The sequence below is a fragment of the Eschrichtius robustus genome, chromosome 14 (assembly GCF_028021215.1).
Source record: "Eschrichtius robustus isolate mEscRob2 chromosome 14, mEscRob2.pri, whole genome shotgun sequence".
Taxonomy (NCBI): domain Eukaryota; kingdom Metazoa; phylum Chordata; class Mammalia; order Artiodactyla; family Eschrichtiidae; genus Eschrichtius; species Eschrichtius robustus.
This window is the reverse complement of record NC_090837.1, coordinates 14443710-14471643: the sequence shown is the minus strand read 5'-3', so window position 1 is coordinate 14471643 and position 27934 is coordinate 14443710. Positions and strand designations below refer to the sequence as shown.

The 27934-nt window shown below is 51.6% G+C and overlaps 1 protein-coding gene and 1 long non-coding RNA gene across 4 annotated transcripts; one reads left to right on the top strand and one right to left on the bottom strand.

Annotated features, from left to right (window-relative positions):
* Nucleotides 1-561: 561 nt before the first annotated feature.
* Nucleotides 562-14360, bottom strand: TBX3 (T-box transcription factor 3). 2 transcript variants are annotated; one of them, XM_068562913.1, is made up of 8 exons: nucleotides 13384-14360; nucleotides 11455-11722; nucleotides 10485-10544; nucleotides 10076-10222; nucleotides 8042-8118; nucleotides 6550-6707; nucleotides 4441-5117; nucleotides 562-2605 (listed from the first exon to the last, which is right to left on the bottom strand). In XM_068562913.1, the coding sequence occupies exons 1-8, from the start codon at nucleotides 13770-13772 to the stop codon at nucleotides 2144-2146; spliced, it is 2238 nt and encodes a 745-aa protein (XP_068419014.1). In that variant the 5' UTR covers nucleotides 13773-14360; the 3' UTR covers nucleotides 562-2143. The 2 variants fall into 2 exon arrangements, with proteins under 2 accessions (XP_068419014.1, XP_068419015.1); XM_068562914.1 differs by lacking the exon at nucleotides 10485-10544.
* Nucleotides 13623-27440, top strand: LOC137776435 (uncharacterized). Of its 2 annotated transcripts, XR_011076214.1 has the most exons (5): nucleotides 13623-13708; nucleotides 14284-14535; nucleotides 19598-19714; nucleotides 20547-20723; nucleotides 27189-27440. It is a non-coding gene; the product is annotated as an uncharacterized lncRNA (long non-coding RNA). The 2 variants fall into 2 exon arrangements; XR_011076213.1 differs by lacking the exon at nucleotides 19598-19714.
* The last annotated feature ends 494 nt before the right edge of the window (nucleotides 27441-27934 follow it).

The window sequence follows — 27934 nt, the reverse complement described above, 5'->3', positions numbered from 1 at the left end:
GCGTTCGATTTCGTCCCCTTCTCCTGAAGCTTGGAGGGTTGCTGCCTTGCCAAGCCGGGGCTGGCCACGAGGAGATTCTGCTAGTTTTTGTTTGTTTTTGCTTTTTTTTTGCACACTGGGGCAAGGAGAAATTGACTTGAATTTCCCAGATCGACGTGCAAAGGGAGAGCGAGCCTAAAACGAAAAAACGTTCGGATTCGTGCGGGAAACACTGACTTAGGGAGCGAGCATTCTTTTTCCATTAAAACTTAAAGTATCTGAAATTGCTATTCTATCCAATTCTAATCAGCCCCCCTTCCGTCTCTCGTTTTGCTTCCTAATTTAAAGGAAAAGTAATTTCAGATTGAAGCCGCTCCCTTCGCCGCCGCCGCCCCCGCCGCCGAGTAAAGGACTTTTGTTTTTAGTTTTGTAACTTGAGTGACATCTCATTTTGGTTCAGTGGGGGCGGTCTTAATTATTTAAAGGCAAAGAGAAGGGGCTAAACGAAGCCAGGAGAGACAGAGGCCCACTCTCCACTTTCAGGAAAGTTCCCTAAAGAAAGCACTTAACACGAGGCCCAAAGACATTTCAATAAAAATTTATTGAAATTTCAATGATATTTTAAAGAGAGGGGGCAAAAATACAGAAAACCAAAGAACTCAACAATTATAACACAAAATATACCTTCATGAATTTTTGTCTTTAAACCAGCTCTCAGCACCTGACTTTTGAACTGTGAATATATATCTCTATAGGCACCAATTCAAAACACCATCAACACTGAAGACAGTAAGTAGTCAATTCCACTTCGTTTTGAAGAAATCAGAGACTAGCAAATACAAATACAAAGAAAAATCATACAGTCAAACCACAGCCTCCACACTCCCCACCCCACCCGCAAGCAATCTCAGAACCACTCTTAGGAATTTCAGGTGGGCCTGGGAAGCAGCCCCACCTCCCCAAGTTTTGGTAAAATAGGCAATAGCACTTTTCCCCACTTTTGGACATTAAAAAAAAATTTTTTTTTCTTTGCAGACAACTCTTTTTAAAAGTGTGCCGGTGTCGGTGCAGAAAGTGTGTTTTCTACTTTTAAAAGCGATCCTGTGACCTTGAAATAAAACTGACTATAGGAAAACAAAACCACAAAACCTGACAGCTGCAATCCTATTTACACAGAGCTATGTACAATGTCAATAAATTAAAGTTTAATTTTTCGAGCATTCATATTCCACCTATTTACAAGAGTTATCAAATAATTACATAAATACTTTGTCTAATAGTCTCGCTTCTTTATTATTTTTTTAAAACCTTGTTATTGCATATACAGGAAAGAGAAAGAACTGCCAGAGGGACAACATGAATCCTGCTACAGAGCTTAGATAAAATAAATTCATTTTTGGTGTTTTCCCCACCCCTTCCCTTTAAATCATCCCCCTTGGGGTTGTTGAGAATCGAGGAGAAGGGTAAGGGGTAATGTCCTTTTCTCTCTAAAAGCAAGCATTCAAAAATAAAACCCACAAATACATTACTGTGGAACATGCAAAAAGAGACCTATAGCTCTTAAAACATCACAAGAATATTAAAAAGACACAGATTTCCTTAATAGAGACTAAACAAGGATGGCAGGGACTTCCCTCCCCAAACAATGCTACCCAGTAATTTATTTAGAACTGATACGCAGGTCACTAGAAAGTTTTTAATCTTCACAAACAGAATCATATTAATGTATCCATTTATCCCCGGTATTTTTTTTTTCAATTTTATTTGTGTTTCCACTTGACACGGTGAAGGAAAATATATATATATGAATCTGCACTGGGGGAGCTTTTCAACCCCTCCCCTTCTGGGGCCTGGCTACCTCGATCTTCCCACAGCTTCCAGACCAGCCTCGAAGGAGGTGCTCCGGCCGCCAAGGCATTAACTCCCACCCCCAAGAGCTCAGTGCAACCGACGTTTCTGAGCCAGATCCCGGATGTATAAACCACGCCAAGAAGACAGGGCTTGTTTCTAGCACATTCTCTCCAGGGAGTCCGGCACCCCTTCCCAGACAAGGCTGCACAAAGAAGGGCTGACCTCACTGCACGCCCGTGGTTTATTTGACATCCAACAAAGTGCACTGCAGACTGGACTGGACTGGAATGAAGAGACTTTTCTGGGGAGGGGTTTACGGGGATGCGCTGCGGGACCTGTCGGGCTTGGCTTCCAAGCCGCTGACCAGCCGCTGGATGTTCTGCAGTTCGCTGGTGGCCGCCTCCTTCTCCGGGCAGAGTTTGGGCGACAAGGACACGGAGCTGGAGGAGAGCGTGGAGGAGCGGCTGTTGAGTTCCGAGCCCGAGTCCACGGCCACCGAGGCCGGGCTGGCGGCCAGGGCGGCGGCCTTGCCGTCGAGGGGCCCCGCGGCTGCGGCCATGGACGGCAGGGCGGTGGTGAGCAGGCTGCCGCTGTCCGGCACCGGCACGGGGATGGAGTAGGGGCTGTAGCGCAGCCGCGGGCGCATGGTGTTCAGGTTCAGGAACGGGTGGCGGTGCACGGAACTGGAGGCCGCCGCAGAGGAGGCAGCCGCCGCCGCGGCCATGTACGTGTAGGGGTAAGGGAACAGGCTTCCGAAAGGCGACATGGCCAGGCCCTGGGCGAGGAAGAGAGAGAACGCAGGGGCAGAAGAGTCAGGGCCCAGGCTCTGCGCAGCGGGGAGGAGCCAACCTCATCCATCACCCCTCCCCCACCCATCCCCACCTTGGGCGAGTCCTTAACCTCTCTCCCTGGAGGGTAGGGAGCAGGACACTCAAAACTTCTGTGTCTAGGTCCAAATCTGAGCTGTGTCAATCTAGGCCAAAGTATTCACTCCCTGTGCCTCACCTTTCTTATATGGCAAAACCAGGGAAAAGTTCAATAATTCACATACGTATGGGGGACTTTGTGGGTATGAAATGAGCTGCTGCCTGCAATATACTTCACACAGGGTGCCTGGCCAATAGGATGGTTGGAAATTCTCCCATCAGAGTCAGTTGTTCCACCTGTTAAATGGGGCTACAGACAGTCTACCCCACAAAAGTAGCTGGGTGAAAACCAGAGGACATAAAATATTGGACATGCATTTTTTTTTTCATTCTTGTCGCTCCACCCCTCTGCCCTCCTACTCCAGTCTAGAAGTTTTAAAAAAAAAAATCTGGGGAAGATCCTTAAGTAAAAGGAAAAGGGGGGTGGGCAGGATGGAGGGGGAAAGAGTAAAGGGTGTGTGCTATGAACAGAGACAAAGAAATCACCTAGCCCCAGATATGCTGGTGTTACAGGTGGAGAGACTGAGTTGAGGTAGGCCCCAGGGGTGTAGGAATTCACTCAGCTAGCAAGTGGCAGAAGCAGAATAAAAATCCGGGGACCCTGGCCTGGGCTAGTTCTCTCTGACCCATTGCCTTGGGTACTATTAGTACCTGTTTGCCCAGGCAGGCCCTCGCCCGCCTATCACCTGCCCACCAATGACAGGAGGGTCTCCAGAAAGGGCTAGCACAGGAGATGGGAGGGATGGAGGAAGGGCAGAAGCCCTTTTCTCAGTCCCCTCCTCCTCCCAGAGGGGGAGGCCAGTCCTGCCTCTTGGCTCAGGGAAGAGAGATGAATGTGCTCAGACAAAACAAAAGGCAAGGGCGTGCAGAAAACCCCATAGAACCTTTTCGCCGGGGTTCAGAGCATTTTCAGCAGCCTGAGACTTCTCCCCAGCTGCTGGAGCCCCAACACAGCTGTCTGAGCCATACACAGGCCGCCAAGCCTGCCATAGCCCCAGCCTGTCCTTCTCTGACATTTCCCACGTGTGCACAAGCCATTAACCCCTAACAGGCTGGCCTGCGAGGGGTGGGGGAGCAGGGAAATAGCTTCATATTGGAGGTTCAAGAATCAACTCTTCCCCAGGGAGTCACTTCCATTCCCAGGCCATGGTCTCTCCCTCCTCTAAGTCTTGGGGGAGGGTTGGCTGTGAAACAGTTAAGAGACATTGCAACTCTGAAGCTAAAATCACAGCCTCTGGAAGAGGCCCTGGAGTCTGACTGCCTGGGGTAGAGTCTCAGGTCCACCACCTACCAGCTGTGTGTCCTTGGATATGTTACTTAACATCTCTGATCTCTGTCCTTTCATCTAGAAGGTGGAGGTGATCATAGGATCACTGAAGTCAGAATAGATGGAGTACTTAGAAGAGCGCCCGGCACAAAGTGCTGTGTAGAGTTATTACCTGTTATTACCATCTAGTTACTCTGCTAGAAATAGCCCTTAACATAGAAAAAAATTTTTTTTAAGTTTTGGTGGGGAGTGTGAAGTTATGATGAATCAATAAGTCTTGCACCTAGTAATAATAATGATGATAATAATAATAATTATTATTGAAAGCTTCTAGGCTGGGGGACTGGATGAGTGTCTGGGACCAAAGGGCAGGCAAACGAGAGTGAATGAGGGGCTGGAGAGGCAGCTGATAAATACCTGAGAGGCCAGGACGTGCTGCTGGAGGTGGAAGGGCAGGGTGGCCGCGGACGCCCCCGACAGTCCCTGCGCCGCGGCGGCCGAGGCCATGGCCGTAGAATCCAGGCCCGAGACGCCGGTGGAGGCCCCGGACACGGTGGCCAGCAGAGGCCCCATGCCAGCGGCCATGCTGGAGAAGGCACCCCCCATGGCGAACTGGCCGGGGTGCAGGAAGAGCGGGTGCCCGTTGAAGAACTGCTGGCCGGCCAGGCCGGGGGCGAAGCCGAGGCCGGGCAGGGGGCCCTGGCCCAGGTGCGCGGCGGCCGCGTCCGTCTGCACGGTGAGCGGCGCGAAGGCCTCCTTGCCCTGCAGCGCGCGCGCCTCCTCGGCCTTGGAAGTGGCCGCGCCCTCGCGGCCCGGGCTCCGGCGCTCCTCGGCTCCCAGGCCGCGGGTGCTGGACGAGATGGTGGCCGGGCTGTGGCGCGAGTCGGGCGACGCCTTGTCCAGCCGCCCGCTGTCCCGGGGCCGGCCGCCGGGCTCGGCCACGAAGAGGTGCGCCTTGACCGCCGGGCTGCCCTTGTCCCGGCACGGATCCTCCGACGTGGTGGTGGATATTTTGGCCGCGTCGCAGGCCTCCGGGCCGTGCTCCTCTTTGCTCTCGGCCTCGGCATCGCTCTCACCCTCGCTGGGACACAGATCTACCATAGGAGGGAAACAAAAGCCAAGCGGAAGGGCGTTAGCTCTGAAACCCGGGCCAGCAGAACTCCAGTTCCCCACGTTGAATCCCAGCTCGGCCACTTCCCAGCTGTGTAACCCCAGGAAGCCCCTTAACCTCTCTGCGCCTCAGTTTTCTCATCTGCAAAGTGGGAGTGTGATACGGCAAATTTTAGTGGAAGGATGCAACAAGCTAGTAACGAATTTCAAGTATGTAGATAGAGCGGCACCCCCTCCCTCCATAGATCCTTCCCCAAATGGGTAGTAAATTTTACTATTTTACACAAGTGAGGACTGAGCTCCTACTAGGTCAGACAAAGCCTTTACTGGCCTTTTTCCCATTCGATTGCAAATTCAGTTTTTAAACATTAAAACTGACTTACACTAAAACTCACTGCGGGAACACCTTCTAGTTACCCTCTCTTTGTTCCCTGAGTGATTGAGATCAGTCCCTTCCACAAATTTGTGGATTCTTTCAGAAGGATTTGTTTGGAGAGAACCCTGACGTTTGAATTGGTAGTGGCAGAAGCGAACACTCCTCCCGCAACGCGCACACACACACACACACACACACACACACACCACTGAGCCTTCTCTGTTTCCCCGGTCTCTGCAGACAGAGATGGGTGATGAGTGGCCCACTCGCTACCAGAAGACAATCATGGATTCTCTTTTGCTCTCACCACACCCTCTGTGGGTGTCCTACCAGAAAAAAAAAAGAAAAAGGGATCCCATTTTGTGTTTAAAGCTTGAATGGATTGACGACATACAGAACTCTCATTTTATTTCACTTAAAAAACAGGTCTCTTCCTATTGAGAGCATGTGTGTCTTTCCAAATAAATAGTTCTTGCTCTGTAAACACAGGAAACCAACTGGGGATTTGCACAGCTCCTGCCCTCCCCAGCCCAGACTCTCAGTGCTCCATCTCCTGTCACAGGTCCAGGGTGGCTCCATAGCTGGATTTCTCCTGGTCACCTTCCCTGTTCCAGGTGGCAGAAAATCCCCTGACTCCTCCCACCCCCAGCCTAACACATTTTAACCTAGAGTTTGAAGACAGAGTAACAAAAAGTCAGCTGTTGCTTGGTTGGAGGGATGGGGTTGGGGAGTGGGTGTAGGAAAAGGAAAGAGAGAGAGAGAGGGACGCTCCAGGCCCCCACCCAGAGGGGATACAGGAACTGAGACCACCCCTTCCTCCCCCGCCAAATCAGTGTCTGGGGGAAAGGGGTCTGAGCTCTCAGATGAACTTAGGGAAGGGGGACACACCTGATCACCCTTTGTGAGATTTGGCTCCTGTTTACAAACTTCTAGAAGGATCTGAGGCTTTGGAGGGGTCAGGTTCCCTGGTGGGTGCCGCCCCCAGCCCCCAACTCTTCAGGCTTCCAAGACCTGGAGAAATCAGAGGTGGCCAGACTTACCTTTGAGGTTGGATGTCCCTACGGTGGAGACGGCCGGAGAGGAGGATTGGGCGAAGCAGCTGAAGGCAGCCTGCTCACTCGAGGACTCGTCGGAGGTGCCATTCTCCTTTTTGTGTCTGTCATCGAACACCCTCATGGACTGCAGAGTGAGCTGCTTTCTGTGGCAGAAGCCCACACACACCCAGCGTTACACATCAGAGCAGGATTTTCCCCTCTCGGTCCGCCTCACCCTCTCCAAAGAGGCGCACACACGCCCAGGGGGACGGAGGGGGAAAGAAGGCTTTGGGTGTATTTATTCAAGACCAGAGGGTTTCATTAGGGAAGGGGTATTGGCTGGGGCAGTGAAATCTGGTTTAAAAGTAAAGAGCAACTTTGGGCCTCACTGGTTCCAGTTCTCACACCTCCCCAGGAGTTACTGATTGCTCCTTTGGGAGCTGCAGGTCCAGGTGATGGGAAGATAATGTCTTCATGAGGAGGAGGACCATACCTGGTGACCCTGAGCCACTAGGTATCAGGTTGGGCCATCTCATGATCATGCATTTGTACCTGGATTTCCCTGCCCTCAGAGTTCAACGGGAAGGCAGGAGGAGTTTGAGTCTTTGTTCTTGTGACTTAGACATGAATTATGATGTCATCTTATGAAATAAACCATGATATGAAAAAAAAAAAAAAAGTAAAGAGCGAGAGGGGAGATGGGAGCCAGCCAGAGACAGCTGAGCAGCCTGCCTCACAGGCGGAGGGGAACAGGAGGACGCAAACAGTGAACACAAAGAACGGACCAACTCCGCATGGGTTGCTGAGGTTGGGAAGAAGTGGTCATTTCATGGTGCACTTTACTGTAATCGGTTCACCAACACATTAATCGGACTAAAAAAAATCTATTTTGATGTGAGAAATTATTTCTTAATGCCCACCCCCTCCCCTAGGGGCTAGGTTAAAAATTGGGGCTGATTTTCTGGATTTTCGAAATTCTTTGAACACGGGTGGGGGAAGGGAGAGCTTCTTTTATATACCAGCCAGCTGTCTGCTTAATGCAGAATGATATGTGTCCCCACAGAAGGAGGGGGCCATAGATGTCTCCAGGGGCTTCAGGTCTGTCTGAGGGTATTTGCCAGACAAGACTGCAAAAATTCCAAGGCATTTTGTGAATGGCTTAGTCCTTTCCTGGGACCTGCCCAGGATGAACTTAAACTAATTAGAAATTCATAGGCATCTGTATATAATCTGTATCCCCGATACTTTTCTTGCAGAGACATCTTTCTATGGGGTGGCCTAGTTAACTTCCTTTAAGGTAACATGGAAGAGGTAGAGAAAGTAGTGTACCGAAATCGGTAAGCTCTTGGCTGAGGGGCATCAAACTGTTTTCCACCCTTCCCCCACCCTTCCCCAACCTTCTCAAGGTAAGTGCCTGCATCCCACTTCTAACAGTCGAGTGTCGGGACCTAGAAAAGCGATTTTCTAAATTATCTGAGAAACAACTGTCTCAGCTCACCTTTTTTCTCTCCTGCCATTTCCAGTGTCCCGGAAACCTTTTGCAAAAGGGTTGTTGTCTATTTTTAACTGAGTTATCTGGAGAAGGAGACACAAGCAAGAAAGAGACACTGGCTTCCTTTTCTGGAATGTTCTGGGAGTGTTTCCCCCAACTCATTAATCTACTAGAAATCTGACTTCCAACCACCGGAGAAGTCATTTGGATAGGCCAGGTTGAAGAGAAAGAGAGAGGGGAACACAGAAGAAGTTTGGAGGGGGCCAGGAGGAAAACCAAAGGCAACTGTGCCATGGCTGGCATCTCCCATTGGAGGCCAAACCAGGGATTCCAGGCTGAAATGATCCTTGCCTGGGCAGCCAACAGCTTGGGCTTAGAAATGGAAAAGCTGTCAAAGGGCAACCTGTAGATCTTAAAATTATGCTTTCCTTTAGATTTTTTATACAGTGCAATGATCATAAAATATGTTATGGTATATTTCCTGCCCCAAAACACACGTACAAACATATACACAGCACATCCTCCAACCTTTTCTGTAAATCTAATAAAATGATTTATGGGGTTTCACTACCCTTGTGCCGGCGTGGGCTTGATTTTTTTGCTGGGTGTCGGGGGTGGGGTATGTTTCAGGAATTACGATATTGACAATTATAGATTTAGAAGGACTGAATGACCACTGTTAACATTTGTTTTCATTTATATGCCCTGCCACCGCCATTAGGTGGAGAAGGCCCATGGCCGCTTTGATCAAAAATGCTATATTTTATTATTCCGTTAACAACTTAGATTCATAGGATTCTGGGTCTAGAGGGTGCGTGCATTTTTACACGCTGAGGAAAAATAGTATGTAATCTTTCAAATCCCTTCCCTGCGGTGGGGTCGGGGATGCGGATGATGTATACAGAGTTCGCTAGAGGTGGGAAAAGGGCCCCTTGGATGGATTCTTGTTCTTGGAATAAATCCTGTTTGCACTTCTTGCAGGGAGAGGAGGTCCTGATGACCTAGTCTCCAGACCAAGGAACCACACCTGGAACACCCCCGTCAGCGGGCCACAGAGGACCCACCCATAGTGAGAGTGAATTCAAAATGTAGGGCGTCGTCGTCTAGTGAGCTGGACTGGCATTGAGGTCCAGGGTTCAGAAGTTGAAGGGCAGAGGTCCTCAGGTGCCCCCCACCCCCCTACCCCCATTAACTGCCCGCTAACAGCCAAGCTGGCGACTGGTGAACCCGCAGCCAAGAGTCACTTTCTCTGTGTCTCTCTGTGTCTCTCTGTGCAAACGCCCATGACCTTCGGGCCACCATAGCTTTACATACCAGGTGCTGCCAGCTGTTCCATTTGGGGGTACTCCTAATCCCCGGCCTCAGGCCCAGGGGGGAAAAAACCCCTTCAAATGAAGTGGTGACTTTGGTCACCTCATCTCAAAAGCCTCAGACAACTCAATTAGCATGACCCTGTGATCAGAGTAGGTTTTTCCAAACAAACACACACACACACACACACACACCATAAAAAACACAGCAGCGTAAAAGGTAATAAAAACCAGACCAGCTACTCGGGATTTCTGGCTAGGGGAGAAAATCTGGTCTCTTCTGGGACTCTCCTCCCAAGATCCCGAATGGCTTTTGCCTTCAATTTTAGCTGGTTCCTTTCGAACCTGATTTCTTGACCCTTCTTCCTGAAGGGGAAGAGGATGAACCTTGAAACCAACAGGAGAAAGCCCCGGGTCGGGTGGGGCGGGCAACAGTAAGGACGGGTGGTTATAGGAGCTTCTCACTGGCAAAGTTAGTGTGGCATTCTTTTTCACTCAGCACTGGATTCCTAGCTGGTCAAGTTTTTTTGTTTTTTTTTTCCTTCTGCCTCTGCAGTGTGCCAGTGCCCCTTCCCCGCGAAGCTCCACTGAAGGTCAAATCACAAAAGAAAAATCAGACTCCCATCCCAATGCTCTTGTAACTTTCTTATCCTCTCCCCAGAGCAGCTTAAAGGGGGGAGGGGAAGTGGGTGTTAATATCACGATTAAAAAGAAAAGCGACTTTGGTTACCTTATCATTCTGGTATGCGGTCACAGCGATGAATTCGGTTTCGGGGAACAAGTACGTCCGAAAAGTACTATAAGGAAGTTTTAAGATGTCATTGGCCCTCACAATGTGGAAGCGGGGCTGGTATTTATGCATGGAGTTCAGTATAGTCTGCAGGGGCCGGAAGAGGAGAGACACACATCACAAGAGGATTTAGTGGGAAGAACAGGACCCTAGGACCCCTGTCAGGCCAACGTCTACCCCACCGAAGGGCACCACGCTTGTACCGAGCCCACCTCCTTGGAGTACCTCTGTGGGGACATTCAGCTCCCCACGTAATCTTCTGGAGAATCCAAATTGCTCCTCAATTTCCAAAGGGTCCTCCCCCACCCTCACCATCTAAGGTTGATTCGTACCTTGAACCCTAGCCTACCTGAGTACCAAAACTATAATTCCCCTGCCACGTTGCTTGATCACTTGGGAAGGCCAAAGTCTTAAAAGATAGAGAAAAACATGCATTTTAATTTACAAAATGATTCAGTCTTTTAAGTGCCCACTAATTGACAAGCCCAATCCACTTAAAGCCCTGAAAGGCTGAACTCTAGAGAGGAATATTTATGCCTTAATCAAATCAAGGGCTTCAAATGCAATTCCTGCCCCCTGAAGATATTTCCGCGCCATTCACGTCTTCCTGGGCCTAATCTTTCTGCTTATTCCTCACTTATCACTCTGTTTATTTTATTGAAATGTTGGGGAGGCGTAGGGGCAGGGGGCAAAAGGTCCTTTGCTTGACTTTTACAAGCAATCTAAGTCTCCTGAAAGTCTCTAGGAACTCCCTCCCTGAATCCATACATATACTCCCAACACACATGCAATTTTTGTACTGGGAAATCTAAGTCTCATTTCTAGTAAACCTGACTTTCACCTAAGCCCAATTCTTTTTTAGTCCAAGGGAAGAACATCTTTCAAAATCTGTATTCACACCCTCTCACCAACACAGTCAAGACTTCGAACCTTAAAACTCCCCTAAGCAACAATACGGCTGGTTTCAAAATAGAAGTTTGATATCGTAAAACAAATCCTTTACGAACATCTACCTTTGACACTGATTTTACGTCTTCACGATTGCTTTTTAACTTCCCTGTCAGGTCAAACAGTTACCAAGACCTGGACTTGCCATAGAATATGAGCCTCACTTCTTTCAGAATGCCAGGCCTTCCATTATCTGAAGAGAAACACCCTGGAATTCTCTCTCCATCTCTGTTTGCGGATCGAGCAAGTTTGCTATGCTTGGCAACTGAGAGCGAGGGAGAAACTCTTGATTTTACATGGAAGGTGGAAGCACTGCCTTTGCTAGAGAGAAGAAAGAGAAAATTTTATTGAAGGGAAGCAATGGAACTTACAAATCCGTGTTTGTCCGAAATGTTGTTGGTGAGTTTCAGTTTGTGGAAAGTGACAACTTTGGACATCCACTGTTCCCCCGTAGCAGGGCTGTCGGGGTGAATGTACATTCTCTTTGGCATTTCAGGGTCAGCCTTTCCCGCCACCATCCACCGAGAATTGTGAAATTTATACCGACAGTCATCTGCAGCGATAATGTCCATCAACAAAATATATTTGGCTTTTTTATCCAGCCCTGAACACCTTACTTTAAATGGAGGAAACATTCGCCTACGAGGGGAGAGAAGAGAGAAGAAAAAAGGAAAAAAAAAATCACTCAGTTTCCCGGGTTTGATCTTCTACCTAAAATATTTAAATCAAATTTAAAACTTTCTATTACATTTGATGAGCTTGTGCCATTCAGAGTAGGGCGACTGGATGCAAAGTTGTCTCCTTCCACAACAGAAGGATTAAATATGCTCAAATGGCTCTATTTTAAATGTCCCAAGATTCAAAACGAATGAATTGTGGCACTGGATTTCTCTACATCATCTAATAATTTCTTTGTAATTTGTTTGGTCTCTTGTATGACTTCAGAGATTGCCCTCCTTAGAGGGAAATTCCTGCCTCTGCCTTTTCCTCTGCCTTTTCTGGGTGTCTAGCTGTAAACAGCTTGGGTAGGATTTTAGTCAAGTTCAGTCAGTCGAGGTAGAATTTTTCCACCACCCATTGATGAGAAAATGTTAAACGTATCAAGAAAAGAAATGTCAAGTTGCACCCCTCCCTGCTGTGGAACAGCAGTCCCGCTGCTGGCGAAATGAAACTGTACTTCGGTGAGTTCTCAAAACGAATTCTGTAGATTGGGGTGGACGCCCAGGCCTGATCACCAGTCTGCCTATCGCGCTGCTAACCCCATTCTCCCCACTGCTCGGGCCAGTCCAAAACGGCAAGACGCCACCACCAAATTGCTTTTTACTTTCCAGAGGCATTGGCATTCTGTACTTTTGACTTAAAAGGGAGCAGAGAGCGGGTCGCTGTGAAACTGCCTGTATGTCTTCTGGGTTGGAGGATTTTATGGCAAACTTTGGCCTCATTTAGCTTGGAAAGACACAGAAAACTAAAGACCTCAAGAGAGGGATTTTCTTTTTATTCCTTCAACTTTATGCCTTGGTAGATTTCAATGCCATTTAAGAAAAAAATCAGTGATTTTAAGGGACAGGCACGTTTCGGTCAGGCAAGGACCTCTAAACGTTATGTAAAATGTGGTTGATAATATTCACACAAGAAACAGCAGTATGGGGCTCCCTACTGGATCCTTGGGTCTGCAAACATAATCTTAATTAGCCAAAATTGCCTGTTGAACTCTCCCTCGATTACAGACACACGAAGCCGTATGGACAAACCCCAAATGCCCTTCGGTTTCTCTCTGACGCTGGCAGGGGCAGGCTCAGGCCCCCTCCAGACCCAGATGCTAGGCTGGAGGGCAGAAAAGGCAGGGCAGCCCCTTCCAGGCCTCCTGCTACCACACAAACAAAAAGGGCTGTAAGTGTTTCTCTCCGAGAGCAAAATGAACCAGACAAAAAATACATCTACAAAGACACAAGGATGTTCCAGAAAGGTTTGAAACACTGAACTTCCTGCAGTGGGGTGCTTTTCTTTCTTCCAGCAGAGACGTCTGGGCAGCATTGAAAAAATTCTACCTATCCTGTAGGGAACCCGGGATGCAGACCCAGGTAGGAAAAACGGCCAGCTGCAGACGCCCAGGTAAGCTGAAATCTCCTGCCACAGGGGCAGGGCCCGGGGAGGTCTCTGTACACAGTTCTGGGGGAACTGTGTTTGCCTCTCAGCCGGAATAATTGGCAAACCGACCGTTCTGGGAGGAGAGAGAGAAAAGGAGGAAAGAAACCTTCAGTAGTTTGGGGGAGGGGGCCCGCTGCTTGCCGCTTGCTTACCTTCCCGACTTGGTAATGACCATCTCCGTGCCCCGCTTGTGGAACTGATCCCAAAGTTCTTTGGCCTCGAGGTGCACCTTGGGGTCATCTTCCACTTCTTCTTCCGGCTCCATGGTCTTCAGAGGCCTCAGATGTGTCTGCGGCCCCAGGGACGAGAAAGGGATGCCGGTCTCGGCCGCCCCCACCAATTGATCCATGATCGGCTTGGCCAGGGCGCCGGGCAGCGAGAGCGCCGCCGCGCCGTTGGGCGGCAGAGTCAGCGCGGGGAAGAAGGGCGGCTGGTGACCCAGCACCGCGCTCATGGCGAAGTCCGGCGCCCGGTGAGGTAGGAACGGATGGTAGGCCATGCTTGTCCCAGGAATGACCGGATCTCTCATGGAGAGGCTCATCCACTCCAGGCGGGGCGCTGGGCTCCAGCCGGGGACAAGTCCGCAGCTGCTGTTTTGTTTTGTTTTTGTTTTTTAACAGCAGCGCATAGTTTGGAGGGGGAAAAAAAAAAAGCGAAAGGAAAAAAAAAGGGGGGGGATCACAACTAAAGCACCTCAAAGTGAGGGGAGGGGGAAGTGTCTTTTCGGGAGGGGAATGCCGCTTTTAAAGAGCGCAAGGCGAGAAATCAGGAGACATAGTCGCTCGGATGACTGTCCTTGTGTCTTGCGTTTTCAAAAAGCCGCTCCTGGAAGTCGGTTTACGAGGCGAGAGGAACGAGCAGGGTCTGGACTCGTGCCGGAGCCCTGCCGCTTGGCTCGAAATAGACACGCCAGCCCTCGGTCCCGGCAGTCCCTCCCCAGCCCCCAGTTCTTTGTTGCAAATGCGAACGGTTCTCCTAGGACACTTTTTACCTTTTCTTCTCCTTCTTCTTCCCCCGCCCCCTATCTCTCTGCCTCTCCCTTTGGCTCGCAGGAGGCGTCTGCAGTTGCGCTAGACCGGCTTGAACTGCGAGCGAGGGAGCAGAAAAAGTCTCTCTCCTTTAAAAAACAACAACAACAACAACAACTCTGATTGAAGCCCTCTTCTACCAGCGCTATCAAAACTTGAACTGCAAACGGGCTTCCGTTCGCCCTCCTCCTCCTTCCTCCGCTCCGAGCCTGGTGTCTGGGTTTCAATCCGAATCTTGGTGTGCTCTTCTCCCGCGCCTCTTCCTTGTCCTAAAACGTGAGCGAATTCGCTTCCTAAATCTGCGTCCAGACGCGCAGGGCAGGGAGGATTTAGGGGGGAGGAGGGGAATGAAAAGAAGGGAGAGAGAGAGAGAGAGAGGAGAGAGAGAGAGACAGAGTGGGAGAGGGAGCGCGAGGAGAGGGAGGGAGCCAGAGAAAGCCAGAGAGAGCTCCTCGCCACCCTCCTCCGCCTCTAGAATTCCCCGGGCGTCTGCTCGGCGGTCTAGAAGGTCGGGCTCTGCTGTGGGCTGCGGAGAGCCGGAGGCCTCTTGATTGGCTCTTTGACGCTTTCGGACCAATTGTGTTGCTGCATAGGCGTGGTTTTCACAGGTCGAGTGCTGGGGGATAGAGCCGAGTTATAAAAAGAAGGTGTCGGAAACTGTAACGTCGCAGCGCCGCATCGGTACTACTGCCTGTCCTGTGAATATGTCAACATGATCAGAGGGAGGGCGGGGAGCCACTGGGGAGCGCGCGCACTGAGTCGCCTCTAGGTGGCTTATCGAGAGATCGCCGCAGCCTCAGAGCTCGCTCGCTCTGGCTCAGCCCATGTCTGAAATGCCTCAGTCATCCAGCCCGGGATCGAGGGAGGAGGCCGGGCATGGAGCACGGGGGAGGGAGGCGGGAGCGAGCGAGCCGGGCCAGGAAGGCGGAGAGCGCGCCCGGCGCCGGGTAGGGGCGCTCGCCTCTCGCGCGCCCGGCTCGCCTCTGGCCGCCGCGGCCGTTTCTCTCTCCCGCTCACCCTCTTAGCCCGGCCCCGGGCGAGCCGAGCGGACGGCCCAGGCTCCCGCGAGCTGCCCTTCGGCCGCCGGGCGCAACAAAAGCCGACCGCCGCGGAGAGGCGAGCGCCGCCGAGTCTCCAGGCTTGCGCACTCTCCAGCCCCACGTGGAGCCAAGCTCCTCCCGGCCGCCACTAAAGGGCTCCCGAGCTCGGGTGTCTCTCGGTGCCGGTCTCCCCGGCAGCAGGGCTCAAGGGCTCCCGAGCACACGGATGCGGGCAGATCTCAGCCCACGCTGGTGGGGGCTCCCGCCCCACCGTGCGCCACGCGAAACTATGCGCGGAGACCCAAACACTCCTAGCACATCTGTACGCGAATACGCGCCGGCCCACTGGGACCCAGCCACCCGCGAAAACCACGTACACGCAAACACTTAGCCTGCGCGGCTGCCCGGGTCTGCGCTCAACTGACTCCGGGAGGCGGACTCGGGCTTTTTTGAAATACATTTACCAGCCCTATTAGATCTCGTTTTCCATTTGGAATCGGGCTCCCGGTTTTCCACCTGAATGTGTGTGCGAGTGCAGAGGGGAGAGGGGAGATCTGAACAAAGTGAGCGCAGCGAGGGACTAGGTTCTGGGCCTGTCCCCGTCCAGCCGCCTCCCTCCCTTCGGCGGCCGGCTCGGTGAGGAGCTGGTAGGGGGAGGTGCGCCAGCCCTGTATCTTCTCCAGGCATCGCACTTATCTCTCGGTGCCTCAGTTCTTTCTCCACCCGGGGACTTATCTCGCCAGAAGTCGGGGGGTGAATTTGTAAAACAAATCGTGAAACGCCCCCATCCCAGAGGCGAGGTGACCGGCTCCAATTCAGGTAGGGTGGGGGGCCTCAGCAAGGGTGAAGGGGAGGGAGGTAACCGGATCTTAGCTATCAGACCTGTCGCCAAATTGGTAACTGTTACCGCAGGTCCCTGTCCGGGTCAGAGGATTCCCCAGACCCACATTTCCCATTTCTGGGGGCCAGTGAGTTGGGCCGTCCCTGCTTGGATGGAGGGAAATCTTGGGGACAATATTCTTTTACCCTTCGTGAGTTAGGAGCTTCCTCCAGTGGAACGAAGGAACGGCTGATTGCGCGGCCTAGGGGGTTAAGAAACCCCAGGGTTGGGATGTGTGTGTGTGTGTGTGTCTGTGTGTCGATAGCCAGTACCGTCCTCTCTTACATTTTGCCTCGTGTACCCCCTAAGCCCCCAGCTCCCAGACTCCGAAGTGGGAGCAAGTGGGGGGTGAAAATGCAGTTCCATTGTGGGCCAACCGCTCCGAGATAGGGGCGGAACTTTTGAGGTGACAAGATTTTCCAGCCTCGCATTTTTGACGCACATGGTTAAGAGCGCTTGGCGCCAGCGCTAAGAATTCCCTGAAGTCACCAGAGAGAATAGAGTGGTTCTGCGAACTCCGTCTGGCTCGCCACCTCGCCCCTTTCTTTCCCTTTCGGTCTTTCTCTGGCGTCCTCTCGGCCTCACTCTGCCGTGGTGGAGCAAGAGGCGGCGGGGGCCAGGGTGTCGGCTCACAACGCCCCCCTCCCGCGTCCCTAGTGGCCCGATCCCGAAGGGTGCGAGAAGCCAGGCCTTCCCCCTTCTTACACCGACCACGGAGGTCACCACAGGGTTTCAAGAGTCTCTGGAGGCTGAAACCCGCCCCTCCCCCACACTGCTGGCCGCCGGAGCCCGGGGCCTCACCGCTGCGCTTTCAGGAGCGGCCCCAAACCCCCGGTCTGGTTTTGCCTGCACTCGCCGGCCAATCTCTGCCCCGACGCTCCGACTAGAAGGAAAGTAATTCTGCAACCACGAGATGACTGACCCACCCCCCAACTCGGTGCCCCAAGCGTCCAGATGCCCAGGAGAGAGACATTTTACTCGGTCCTCCGCATTCTGGCCTCCCTTCGGTTTGGACGTGGGAGGGGAGCTTGCTGATTTCACTTGTAAATATCTCGACTTGCCTTTGGCCTCTAAGGCGGAGGTGGACCTAGCCTTGATTTCTGCCCCTCACACGGCCCCCTCCCTCACGTGCCTATTTTTGCCCGTAGCTCTAACTTAACCCTGGGGTCACCCCAGTTGCCACTCCTGACCCCCGCTCCCACTCCAGCGCGCAAGGGAGGAGGGGGGAGAGGAAAGTTTGCGGGGTTCTGAATCGAAAATGTCGACATCTTGCTAATGGTCTGCAAACTTCCGCCAATTATGACTGACCTCCCAGACTCGGCCCCAGGAGGCTCGTATTTTGCAGGGAGGCCGCAGTAACTTGGGATCAAAAGCGGGAAGGTGCGAACTCCTCTTTGTCTCTGCGGGGCCGCCGCGCCCCCCTCCCGGTGGGTGATAAACCCACTCTGGCGCCGGCCGTGCGCTGGGTGATTAATTTGCGAACAAACAAAAGCGGCCTGGTGGCCACCGCATTCGGGTTAAACATTGGCTAGCGCGTTCCGAAGACTTGTGCCAGGCCTGGCGGCCGGGAGAACTCGCAGGCCAGCGCGCCCTGGGCCCGGGCTTTTAGGCTCTAGCCGCGGGCTCTACACGGCCTTTTATTTTTCTCCATGCAGACCCCCTGGATCTTCTCTGTCTTTCTCCCCGCCTCATGTTCCACAAAAGGCAGACGGGGAACACTGAAGGAGCCTGCCCCTGGGCAGAGCCTGAGAAACGGTGCTTTAAAAGAGCGGGAGAAGGGGGCCAAATTTTGAATCCTAGAGGACGCGTGGAACTTCTGGTGTCCCCCCAATATTCCTCCATCTTTTGCAGAGTATTCACATAACTGTAGGCCTGATTTTTTTTAATTAAAAAAAAACCCCAACACACACCTCTCCAAATCTGTGATGTCTGCAGAGTTTAAAGTGAAGAAGTCGTATGAGTGCGGATTTTAAAGTGGAGGGGCAGGAGGAGCCTCAGAATAAATGGCGTATGTGCACGCGCGCGCGCGGGCGCGCGCACCCAAATCACCTATCCTCAGACCAGGCCAAGGATGCGGCAGAGAATGCTAGTCTTGCCAAAGAATTCCCCAGGAAGCCTCTGCTGATCCCACTTTTCCCTATGACACCGCCTGCCTCAAACTATAAAGGGGGCAAATCGACCCTTTTGTGACCGATTGGTGTTTATCTGAAGTTTACAAAGGGGGGGTGGTGGAAGGGGAAAGGATGGTGGGTAGGCGGGGTCGTTTACTTTGGCAAGTTTGCTGTAAATATTCTCCTCAGCATGTGTGAGGTCTGGCGAGGGACTATTACACGCTTATTCCCTCTTAAACTTTCACCCACCGTTTGCCGCGGAGCTTTTTTTCAGTCCGAGGTGTCCCTAAACGGAGAACTCTGTTGACATAAGGACATCCAGGGGTTTCTCCGAGGGTCTCAGGCTTAATTAAGAAGTTTACTACGGGAGTCGGTCAAGACGTAAACTTTTTCTGGGGAGGGGCTTTCTGGGTAGAGATGGTTCCCTGTTTCTGCCCAGTGCCCCCCGCTCATGGGATACCAGGTTTGTTTTTTTTTTTTAATATTGACAAGCGTTGAAATTGACTAGGTGCCCGATACAGGACTCCCATCCTCCTTTGCGCTCAATTCCCCTAAGCCAGGACCTGATATTCTTATCGCGGACCTCAGGGAGGCAGCTCCCTCGGGAGTGCCTAGGTTACTGCTCTTGTTTCCTCCCGCAAATCGCCGCTGGCACCTTCCTCCCCACATTAGCACTCCGGTGCTACCCCAAACCCTGACTCTCCCACACTCAGCTCTGAAGCCAAAGGAGGACTTCACAGACCTGGGAGGCTTGATCTTCCTTCTGGAGTTTCGCATCTTCCCTCGTCGCGCCCCGCCTGACCCCCGCCCCCCCCCCCAGCCCCCCCCCCCCACTTGCTTTAAAAGCCTAGTTCTTCTTAGGTCTGGAGGCTTCAGGATCAATCTCTTTGGTCAGTTTCCCCAGTTTTCTTCCCTCCGGGGGTAGGCACGATCCTCTTGGTTAGATCAGACAGGGCACCCATTTGTTTCTCTTCCTTTCTTTTTTTTTCTTTTGGCACTCCTGTCTCTCTATGTCTTTCAAGATTCTGTGACTGCAGATCTGTGGTCTTTCCTGTGTTTTCTTTTACTTTCTCTTCCCTCCCTGGCATCTATCCTGTGCTTGGCATCTATATGTCTCCTCAGTCTCTACCTCCCAGCCTTTACTTCTCTTATTCTTTCTGTTTTTGATTTACTCTTTTCTATTCTTTCTTCTTCTCCCTTTCTATTTTCTCTGGCTTTCTTGGTCCTCTCTGAATTCTCTCCTGCCTTTCTGTATTTCTGGATTGCCTCTGTATTTCCCCCCTCTCTCCCTCCCTCCTCTTTTCCAGGAACCATGACAGGCTGGAGATACCTCTTCCTGGGATTCAAGCAAACACCTTCCCCTCACACCCCTGGCTGGGAAGATAATATGTCCTAAGAGACAGAAGAGCGCTGGGCCCACTTGTGTAGGTTGGAAGTATCACTTTCTGCTTTTGGTATCCCCAAAGTCACCCTTTTCCCCAGAGCTGGCTCTCACCCCTGTTCCAATGCTCTGATCTCCCATCCACTCTCTCTCTTTCTCTCTCCCCCTCCTTTCCAAGGCAGGAGCCCAGGGTGAAGGGCAGCATGTTGGGTTCTAAACCCCAGCTTCTAGCCTCTGTCTCGCCCCAGCAGCACAGGGCTTTCCTGTAAGGCACATTTCCCTGTCCTCTGACAGCCCTCTAAATTATTGATTAGGGCGATTCAGTACAAGAGTCTGAAGTGTGTGTGTGTGTGTGTGTGTGTGAGAGAGAGAGAGAAGATTGTCAAAGTTGTCTAGCTTGGGGAAGCAGTATTTTTAGTACAGAGGCTCACTTTGGCGCCAGTTGGTTTATGCTGTTTCTAGAGCATCATTCGTTATACACTTAATTCATGCTTATCATACCTCCCTTTAACGTAAATATGTTTTTGGCAGAGGCAAAATGAAAAGATTTCACCCTCTGCATTATTCTTATTAGCACCCACCTTTCATCAAAGCTGATCACTCTGCAAAATGGCAAATTTGTAAACGGCTAGTGATTTAGAGAAGCTGGAAGGGAAGCAAGGAGGGAAGGATGAAGGAAGTGTGTGTGTGTCTGGGGAGCACGCCTCTTATACATCTGTGAAGGTTTTTTCCCCCTCTGTCTCTCTGTCAGGAAAAGGAACTAATTGTGGGTTCCTAATTTCAAACCAATCTACATCTTCAATGCTCTCTTTGTGTGTTTTACCCAATTACTTAAAAAAAAAAAACCCCAAGATAATGCAATGGACATTTCTTAGTCCAGCAGAAATGAATTCACTAGGAAGAGGCCGGGAATTTTTCCTCGCATCGTATCTGACCCAGAATCTGCAAGACGCAGAGGCAGAGCTGACTTTGGCCTCAGGCACCGGGCACCGTTGACCACCCAAAATCTTTCTTCCTTCAATGTCCTCGTTCCAGATTTTCAGTCGAGACAGGTAAGGGTATAAATGGCCCTTCAGCGATGTGTCCCAAGAATGTGGCCTGGGGGGGGTGGAGATCTCGGGGACAGAATACTTTAAAAAGGGTGAAGGGAAATATATTCTCCAGTCCCCCCAACTGCAGATTGAGGGTGTCAACTGTACAGGAGCCCTTAATTCTGTGACTTCCTGCTTTTGCTTCTATCCATTATTTCTGGTGTTGTTGTTAGGTGCCAGGGGCACCGGGGCAGTGGGGTCTTGCCCTGTGAGAGCCGATGGGGCGGAGGAAACAGGGTGATCTGTAAGTGAGAGGCCATGGCAAATCAGATGACCGCTACTGTCAGGGAGGTTGACAGGGCAAAGAAAGATCAGCTCCTCCAAATCTGCTGAACTAACTGTCCCCCGGTTGCCACAGACACGTTTTCTCAATTTGAGCACAATATCCATTACTGTTTCCCCTACTGGGTTTCAATTAAAAAGGGTGAGAGCAGAGAGGGAAGGCAGGAGATAAATGAAAGGGACCAGTGAGCACCGAAGTTGTGTGTGTGTGTGTGTTTCCTCTTTTCTTTCCATTTCTTTCTTGTAGCCTCACCACTGCTCCTTGCCAGCCAGACAATCTGCCTGTGTTCCCAAAGTTAATGTTTTCATGTCTCCCAAATCCAGTAGGGTGAAGAGATAGGAAAGGAGGTATCACTGACAGAGATTCTTTCATATCCACTGAAGCCCCCAAGAGATATAGCTGTCTCTGGGGGAGCGATGGCTTTGGGGAGGAATTTGCCTTGCCTGTGTGGTCATGGGGTTTCAGGGATCGGAGGGGTGTGGGCATTTAGTGTTCTAGGCTTCACTGTCATATTGGAAACTGATCAAATTCCTCCTCCCTTGTACAGTCTTATGGACAATATACTCTTTTGTGGTTCTAAGACACGGGGTGTTTTGAAGGTGATTTCACCTGCTCCTCTGGCTGACTTGGCAGGTAGGGGGCTTACAAACCTGCTTCCAAGGCCAGGATTTGGGTTGCGGATGCAGGATCCTGACTCCAGGCCTAGCCTGTCTGTCACCGAATGGCTGCCAACGCTCCGGCCAAACACACCTCTCACAATTTGGAATCAGGCACCAGCTCCTTTACTCACTCTGCGTTCTGTGATCACTGAGCCTCTACCACGGCCACTCAGATAACTGCGCAGGGGTCGCTGCACCTCTGTGTGCTAATTACCTGGCAACCTGGGGAGCCTCTTCCTCTGTGTCAGTGAAAGAAATTAGAGGCCTCAACAATGTGGCTTCATTTTAAGTCGGAGATGCCTTGCTCCTGACCCAATCATCCTTGTCTCCAAATAATACATAAATCCTGTTCGAGTCTTTTGGGATATCCAGGGAGTGATTGGTACAAGCCAGAGGGACAGTCCTCTGGCCCATAACCGCAGCTGAAGGCTTGGGTGAAAGTTTTGGCCTTAGAGATCCCAGAAGCCTTTAAAAAAGTCTCCAGCTTGGGCTTGGAATACAGGAGGGCTAGAGAAGTTTCCTTTCTTTTTAAATTTGTATTTATGTTTTAGAGGAAGAAGAGAGAGGGAGGCAGAGACACACACTGACATAGAAAGAGGGAATGTTTGGAATTGTGAGAGAGCCTCTCCTGAGAGTTGCTTTTGCTGGCGCCCAGGCCTCAGTTCATTTCATCTCCAAGCCAAATATTAAAAATCCTTCTGGTGGGCGGGTGGGAGGGCAGAGAGGAGCACCCTTACGGATCTAGGAACCAACCTGCCCCCTTCGTTCCCTCCTAATGCCCTTTCCTCCTTTCACTTGGGAAAGGAAAACTTCGGGCCCCCGGAAGGAGTGGGAGACGGCGACAGCCCCGTGCTCCTCGTAAGGTCCTTTTGGCGAAGGTTTCCGCCCGGGGCGTGGGAGCCGGGGGCGGCTTCACCTACCGCTGCCCCCTCCCCCTCCCCCGGTTCCAAATACGGAAGCTGGACGTGCCTCGGTGCGGCTCCAGGCCTGGCCCAGCGCGGAACCAGAGAAGACGCTCGCGGCCTCGGATTACACCCGCACCCAGGGGTGGAGGGGACCGGAGCTCGGATCGGGGACCCCCCCCCCCCGCCCCAACGTCCTCACTGGCCCGCAGGGAAGCAAAGGGGTCTCGGACAGGCTGGCCTGCCCCGGCTCTCGGTCGCGACAAGGTCCCGCCAGGCCCGGGAACCCGCGACCGCGGGCACTGGCTCCCTGCGCGGGTTACCTGCCTTCCCTCTGCGGCTGCCGGGGCGGGGCGAGGCGGGCTTCCCGGGTGGGAGCGCGGTCGGCCCTGCCCGCGGAACTCACGTCTTTTCCCTAAAACTGGGATCACGGAGATTGAGTTAGGAGCTCCTCACCTCCCCCGGACGTCCGATGTGTCTTTCTGCAGCCTCGATTCCTAACTCCTGCCCTACTCCGGTGGCAAAGGACTAACGGGGCGAGGGCTGGGGTGGGGGAGTGGGGGGGATAGTAAAGACCTTGGGGAGCGGGGTACCAAACAGAAAAGAGTCATGTAGCACCCTCTGTCTCTCAAAGTGGTGGAAAAACAACTGCAAGGGATTGCAATTGCAATTCTCCGAGGGAACCAGGCTGAGAGCCCCGGGAGGTTTTCTGCGTGCAGAGAGAGGGTCGGGTGGAGGAAGCCATCTCCTCTCCCACCGCGGGGGTGTGTTTTTACATGTTTTCTTAGCAGCAAGTTCTATGAACAGGTCAGCCCTACGCTGCCAGCCTGGGGAGTCTAAGCCTATTTCTGGCTTCCAGTGTAGACGCCTCTCTTTCCCCACTCGGCCCCGGTGCAAGTCAAACACTCAGGAGATGGGGGTGAGGGTGCGGGCGGGGGGAGAGCGCCATCTCCCACTTCTGACTTGGAGGGTATATTTGCTTTTGAAATAGCTTCTCTTGTCTTCAGACGGTAAAATATGAGTTCCCCACAAGTCTGAGTCTGGTCTTCTGGTACCTCAAGCAGGGTTTGGGTTGGGAGGGGGGGGAAGGGGGCTGCTATAATGACCTCTGAGCTGAGTGGGCGTGGGGCGGAGGATTCTGTCTTTGCAGCCCGGCGCTGCTGGGGTACCCGGGCGCATTATTAAACCCAGACGCTCCGTCCAGGAGTTGGGGCCATGCGGAAAAGATTTACAATTAAGCCAATTGGGGCCGAATACAACCGTCCAAAGTTTGCAGGTGTAAATAATGCCTTGCTTTTTTTTTTTTTTTTCCATTCCAAGCGGCTTCATTTCAATCCCCCCTTCTACCGCACCCACCCATCCACGGCTGGATCCTAATTCTTTTGGGGTGTTGGGGGGAGGACGGTGCAGCAGAGTTAGGATTTTTCTATTAGACAAGTAAATATATGATGTTGCACTCACTTTTATGTCCCTGTATTAATGCGTTCATTCCTCCGTCTAGAACTGAGAATTGTTGGAGTCAATGAAAGGCCTTTTGAATGTGGGTTATGAATTCTTTTTCTTTTTTTTTTTTAAGGGAATGGGACAGATTTCTATATAACAGGGATATTGGAGTTGAATTAGTATAAAGTTTTTTAGTTGTAGAGATTGGGTGAGAGAGGGATAAGAAAAAAAAAAAGTAAATTCCCTTTAGTTGGGGTATCAGAACGTTGCCCCCAGCTGAATCTGGAGCAGAGGTGGGCTTTCAGAGAGTAGAGCCAGACGCTTTTTGAGCTTCAGTTTAGATCTTCCTAATGTTTGGAGAGCTAGCTGAGCGGTTTATGGGCCCAACTTCAAGGCTATACTTCACTGCGTTAGTTAAACATAATAGAATATGCATGTGTGTTTCTAAGATGTTCTATGTGGGTACAAGTGTGTATATATGGACTTCCAAGTAGCCCCAAATATGAAATTAAATCTCAGATTTAAAAATGCATTGTAATCACACCTCACGGGGCTGACTCCCATTTGATCAATATAGACAGAGTGAAATTTGTTTTGCCGCACCGCAGTTACTCCTTTTCTCTCGGAGCAATAAAGTCTGTCTGTTACAAATTAGCAGGGAATTGGAGAATACGCCCCCACCCCACCCCAAGTGTTGTTCGCTGTTTTTAGTCTTGCGCTAACCCGCTCAATAATATATGTAATATGTGTGTACACAGGCACTTTTCCAAAAAATTAGCGATAACATTCCGGGTGTATCAAGTGGGGTGTTTTTCACCCTCTGCGTGTAGGGCTCTGTCCGCGGCTGAGTTGCCACTCTGGAGACCCATCACCGGGGGATTGGCACCCACGGGGATCACGGGGGAGGAGGCTTTCCAGCCCAGGTTGCATGCAAGGGCAGGGAATCAAGGCGCCTGACTCCAGCCAGTATAAGGTCATGGGTGTAGAATTAGGAAGGCAGGATTTAACATGTCCGCAACAAAAAGAGACAAAGCGTCAACCCAGCCTGGGATGAAACCCCCGAGCCGCCACAGGAAAGTTTGTAAGCAGTGGAGCAAACACTATTTCCCCCACTATTCTTTCTTTCCCTTTTCCCCCTTCCTTTAAAAACTTCCCTGTCCAGTGCATATGTTGGGCATAAATAAAAGGGGGTGGGAGGGGATTGAACGCTGGGTGAACCCGAATCAGCTTTAAGCAATGAGGGGAGTACTTGGGGAGGGTAGGAGATAGATGTGCCCTAATTTGGAGGTGGGGGGTGGCTGGAGGAAGGGACCGCTTCCCGCTTGGAAACCTCCGTACCTCGTTTCGGGAGGGACTCGCCCGGAACCTCTGCCCAGGGTGCCCTTGCCGTCTCGCCCGCTGGATGGCGCTGGGGGGAGACGAGGCTGGCGGACAGTCGTCCTCCTGTACCCCGCAAGGCCTTAGCGAATCTCCGCCGACGCGCGGGATTGACACCTCGGTTTTGAGCGATCACAGTGGCAGTCTCGATGCACCAGGAGACCGGAGCTGGAGGCTGGAGCGGGAGAGGGTCACCCAGAGCCCCGCCAGATCTGGAGGCTGGACCAAGAGAGGCTGGGCAAGAACGGGGATGTGGGGAAAGATGGTTCTCAGGGCAAACTAGTGCCTTGTTTCTTAGGTGTCACCTGCACTAGCTCCTGTTTACTCTGAAAGGTGTGTGTGTGTGTGTGTGTGTGTGTGTGTGCGCGCGTGCGTGCGCGCGCTCGCATTTGGAGGGGAGTGGTCTGGAAAGGAGGACAGCCAGATAGGTAATGGAGATGCAAAAAGGGTACACGGTTTGCAGAACCTCACCGTCCAATGTCCCTTTTTGCAAAGGCCAATCTAGTGGTCCCCCTGCCCAGGTATGCTCCGTCTAATCTGAGTGGCTGGCCTTACCAGCTGGAATTGTATTTGGAATTGGGAATCTCAGCGCTGGGATGAACTCTGATCTCTGGCCCCTTGGGGACTTAGGGGCACTGCACATTGCCAGAGTCCTCATTTGGGAGTGTCTCTCTGAAGGCACTTAAGACCTCAGGCTGGCTGTTGCACAGCCAAAGGAGGAGCTGTGGGCTACAATTCGGGGAAGAATAAATTCATGCCACACTTACTGAGTGCTTTCTGTGTGACAGGCACTGCGTTAGACGTTGCAATCTTGTCAAAAGTTTCTTATAGAGCTAGAAGGGGAAAAAAAAAATCAACCTTAACCAAAGAAGTGAATCGGCTACATGGCCTGGGTAGGAGAGTCTAGTATTAGTTCTCCACCTTGTAAGCTCCTGGAGGGATGGGACTCATCACATCTCCAGCTCTGATCACAGTGTTTGGTACTTGGTAGGTGCTCAGTAAATAATCTTTCGATATAGGAATGAAAGTCAGTGAAGAAAGGGAAAGAAGGCATCGAACTAAAGGGGGTTCTCTGTGCACATGAAAAACAAGCGACCACTTCCAAAGAGTACTTTTTTTTAAATGGCATTAAATTTGTTAGCTGCTCCCCCAGACAGATTCTGACATGAGACAGTGAAAAGTTGGTAGTGGGAAGAGAAATTTGGTGTAGTGGATAGAAACATCCAGTTGGTCATTCCACAAAATACTGACCGAGAGGCTTATTTGCCCCTGTACTCTGCTGAGCACCAGAGACACGTGGGTGAGGAGATGGGTCCTCGCCAGCTTGATGCTTATGGTCCTGAGCTTTGTTCACTGCAGTTTAAAAAAAAAGAGAGATAATTCCCATTTTAAAGGTGAGGAAAGTCAAGGCCCAGGAAAGCTGGTGTGGGAGAGGGCTTAAGCTCAAGGTCTTACGGCAGGAAGGCTGAACTAAAGATGGCCCCCAGCTCTTCTGCGCTCTGGGGAGAGGGAAAGCTGGTGAATTTTCGCTCCCGGGAAGAAGCAGAGTCTGGGAGCCCTGGAAATCCTGGTGGCGCTACTGACCTGGCCGGGTGTGGTCATCCCGGGCCGGCTTAGGCGGAGCAGAAGTTTATACCCACTGAGGTTGCAAAGGCCATCCCCAGATCTGCTAGTCCCAGCTCCGACCTTGCCTTGGGGCTGTGATGAGGGATCTAACCTCTAGACTCTCTGATCCGTTTTTGTTTTTTTTTTTTCCTTTCAGCAGGTACACCTAGCCTAGGACTGAGCAGCACTACTGCCCTTAACAGACCAGAAATTGTGGGACAGAGAGCTAGGGAGTCTCCTCCAAGGTCGCATGCTGAAAAGTGACAGCAAAGAAGATTCTACAACCCCTCCCCCACCAGGGTTTTATGTTTCTGTGCAGACCCTTCCCCTCAGTACCCCAATGCCCGGCGCAGTCTGGCACGTGCGGTGTGTTCATCAAATGTTGTTTGATTGAATAAACTTAATTCTTGTTTGGTTTCTTTGTTTTAAAAATAGAACAAACTAAAAAATGAATCAATGATCGAATTAAGGGCAGTGGGGTGAGAAGCTCATTCCCCCGACTCGCTGCGAGGGGGTGGGACAGCTTTGAGTCACCCACGCGCCCTCACACAGCGGCAAGCCCACTTCCCACCAGCTTTACAAAGACGGCTGTGATTTCCTTCCGTCTATATTTTTGTCCTAGACTTCGTTGGGTTGATCGATGGAGGAGACAAGCTGACCCACGGCGAGGTCAATACAATCGATTCTGACGATTTCGACGACCGCTCGGAAATCGCCCTCGTTGCTGCGGGCTGGGTTCCACCCAAAAGGTTTCGGGATTTAGGGTTTCCCGCTCCCCCGCTTAAGTTACCGAACTGGAGCGAGGATGGGGGTAGGTGGACGTGAAGAAGCCTCAAGCCTCACACGAGGGAGCCTCTGGGAACACCAGGGCGGGAGAGTGCTCTCCACTCCCGGCTAGCCCGC

Bases quoted from the DNA above. Each gene is read 5' to 3' on its own strand.
- TBX3 (XM_068562913.1), bottom strand. From the start codon at position 13,772: ATGAGCCTCTCCATGAGAGATCCGGTCATTCCTGGGACAAGCATGGCC. The intron at 10,545-11,454 runs GTAAGTTCCATT...CTATCTTTTAAG, and splicing joins TTTCGGACAAACACGGATTT to ACTTTGGCCTTCCCAAGTGA. The intron at 5,118-6,549 runs GTAAGTCTGGCC...CTCCTATGGTAG, and splicing joins AGGGACATCCAACCTCAAAG to ATCTGTGTCCCAGCGAGGGT.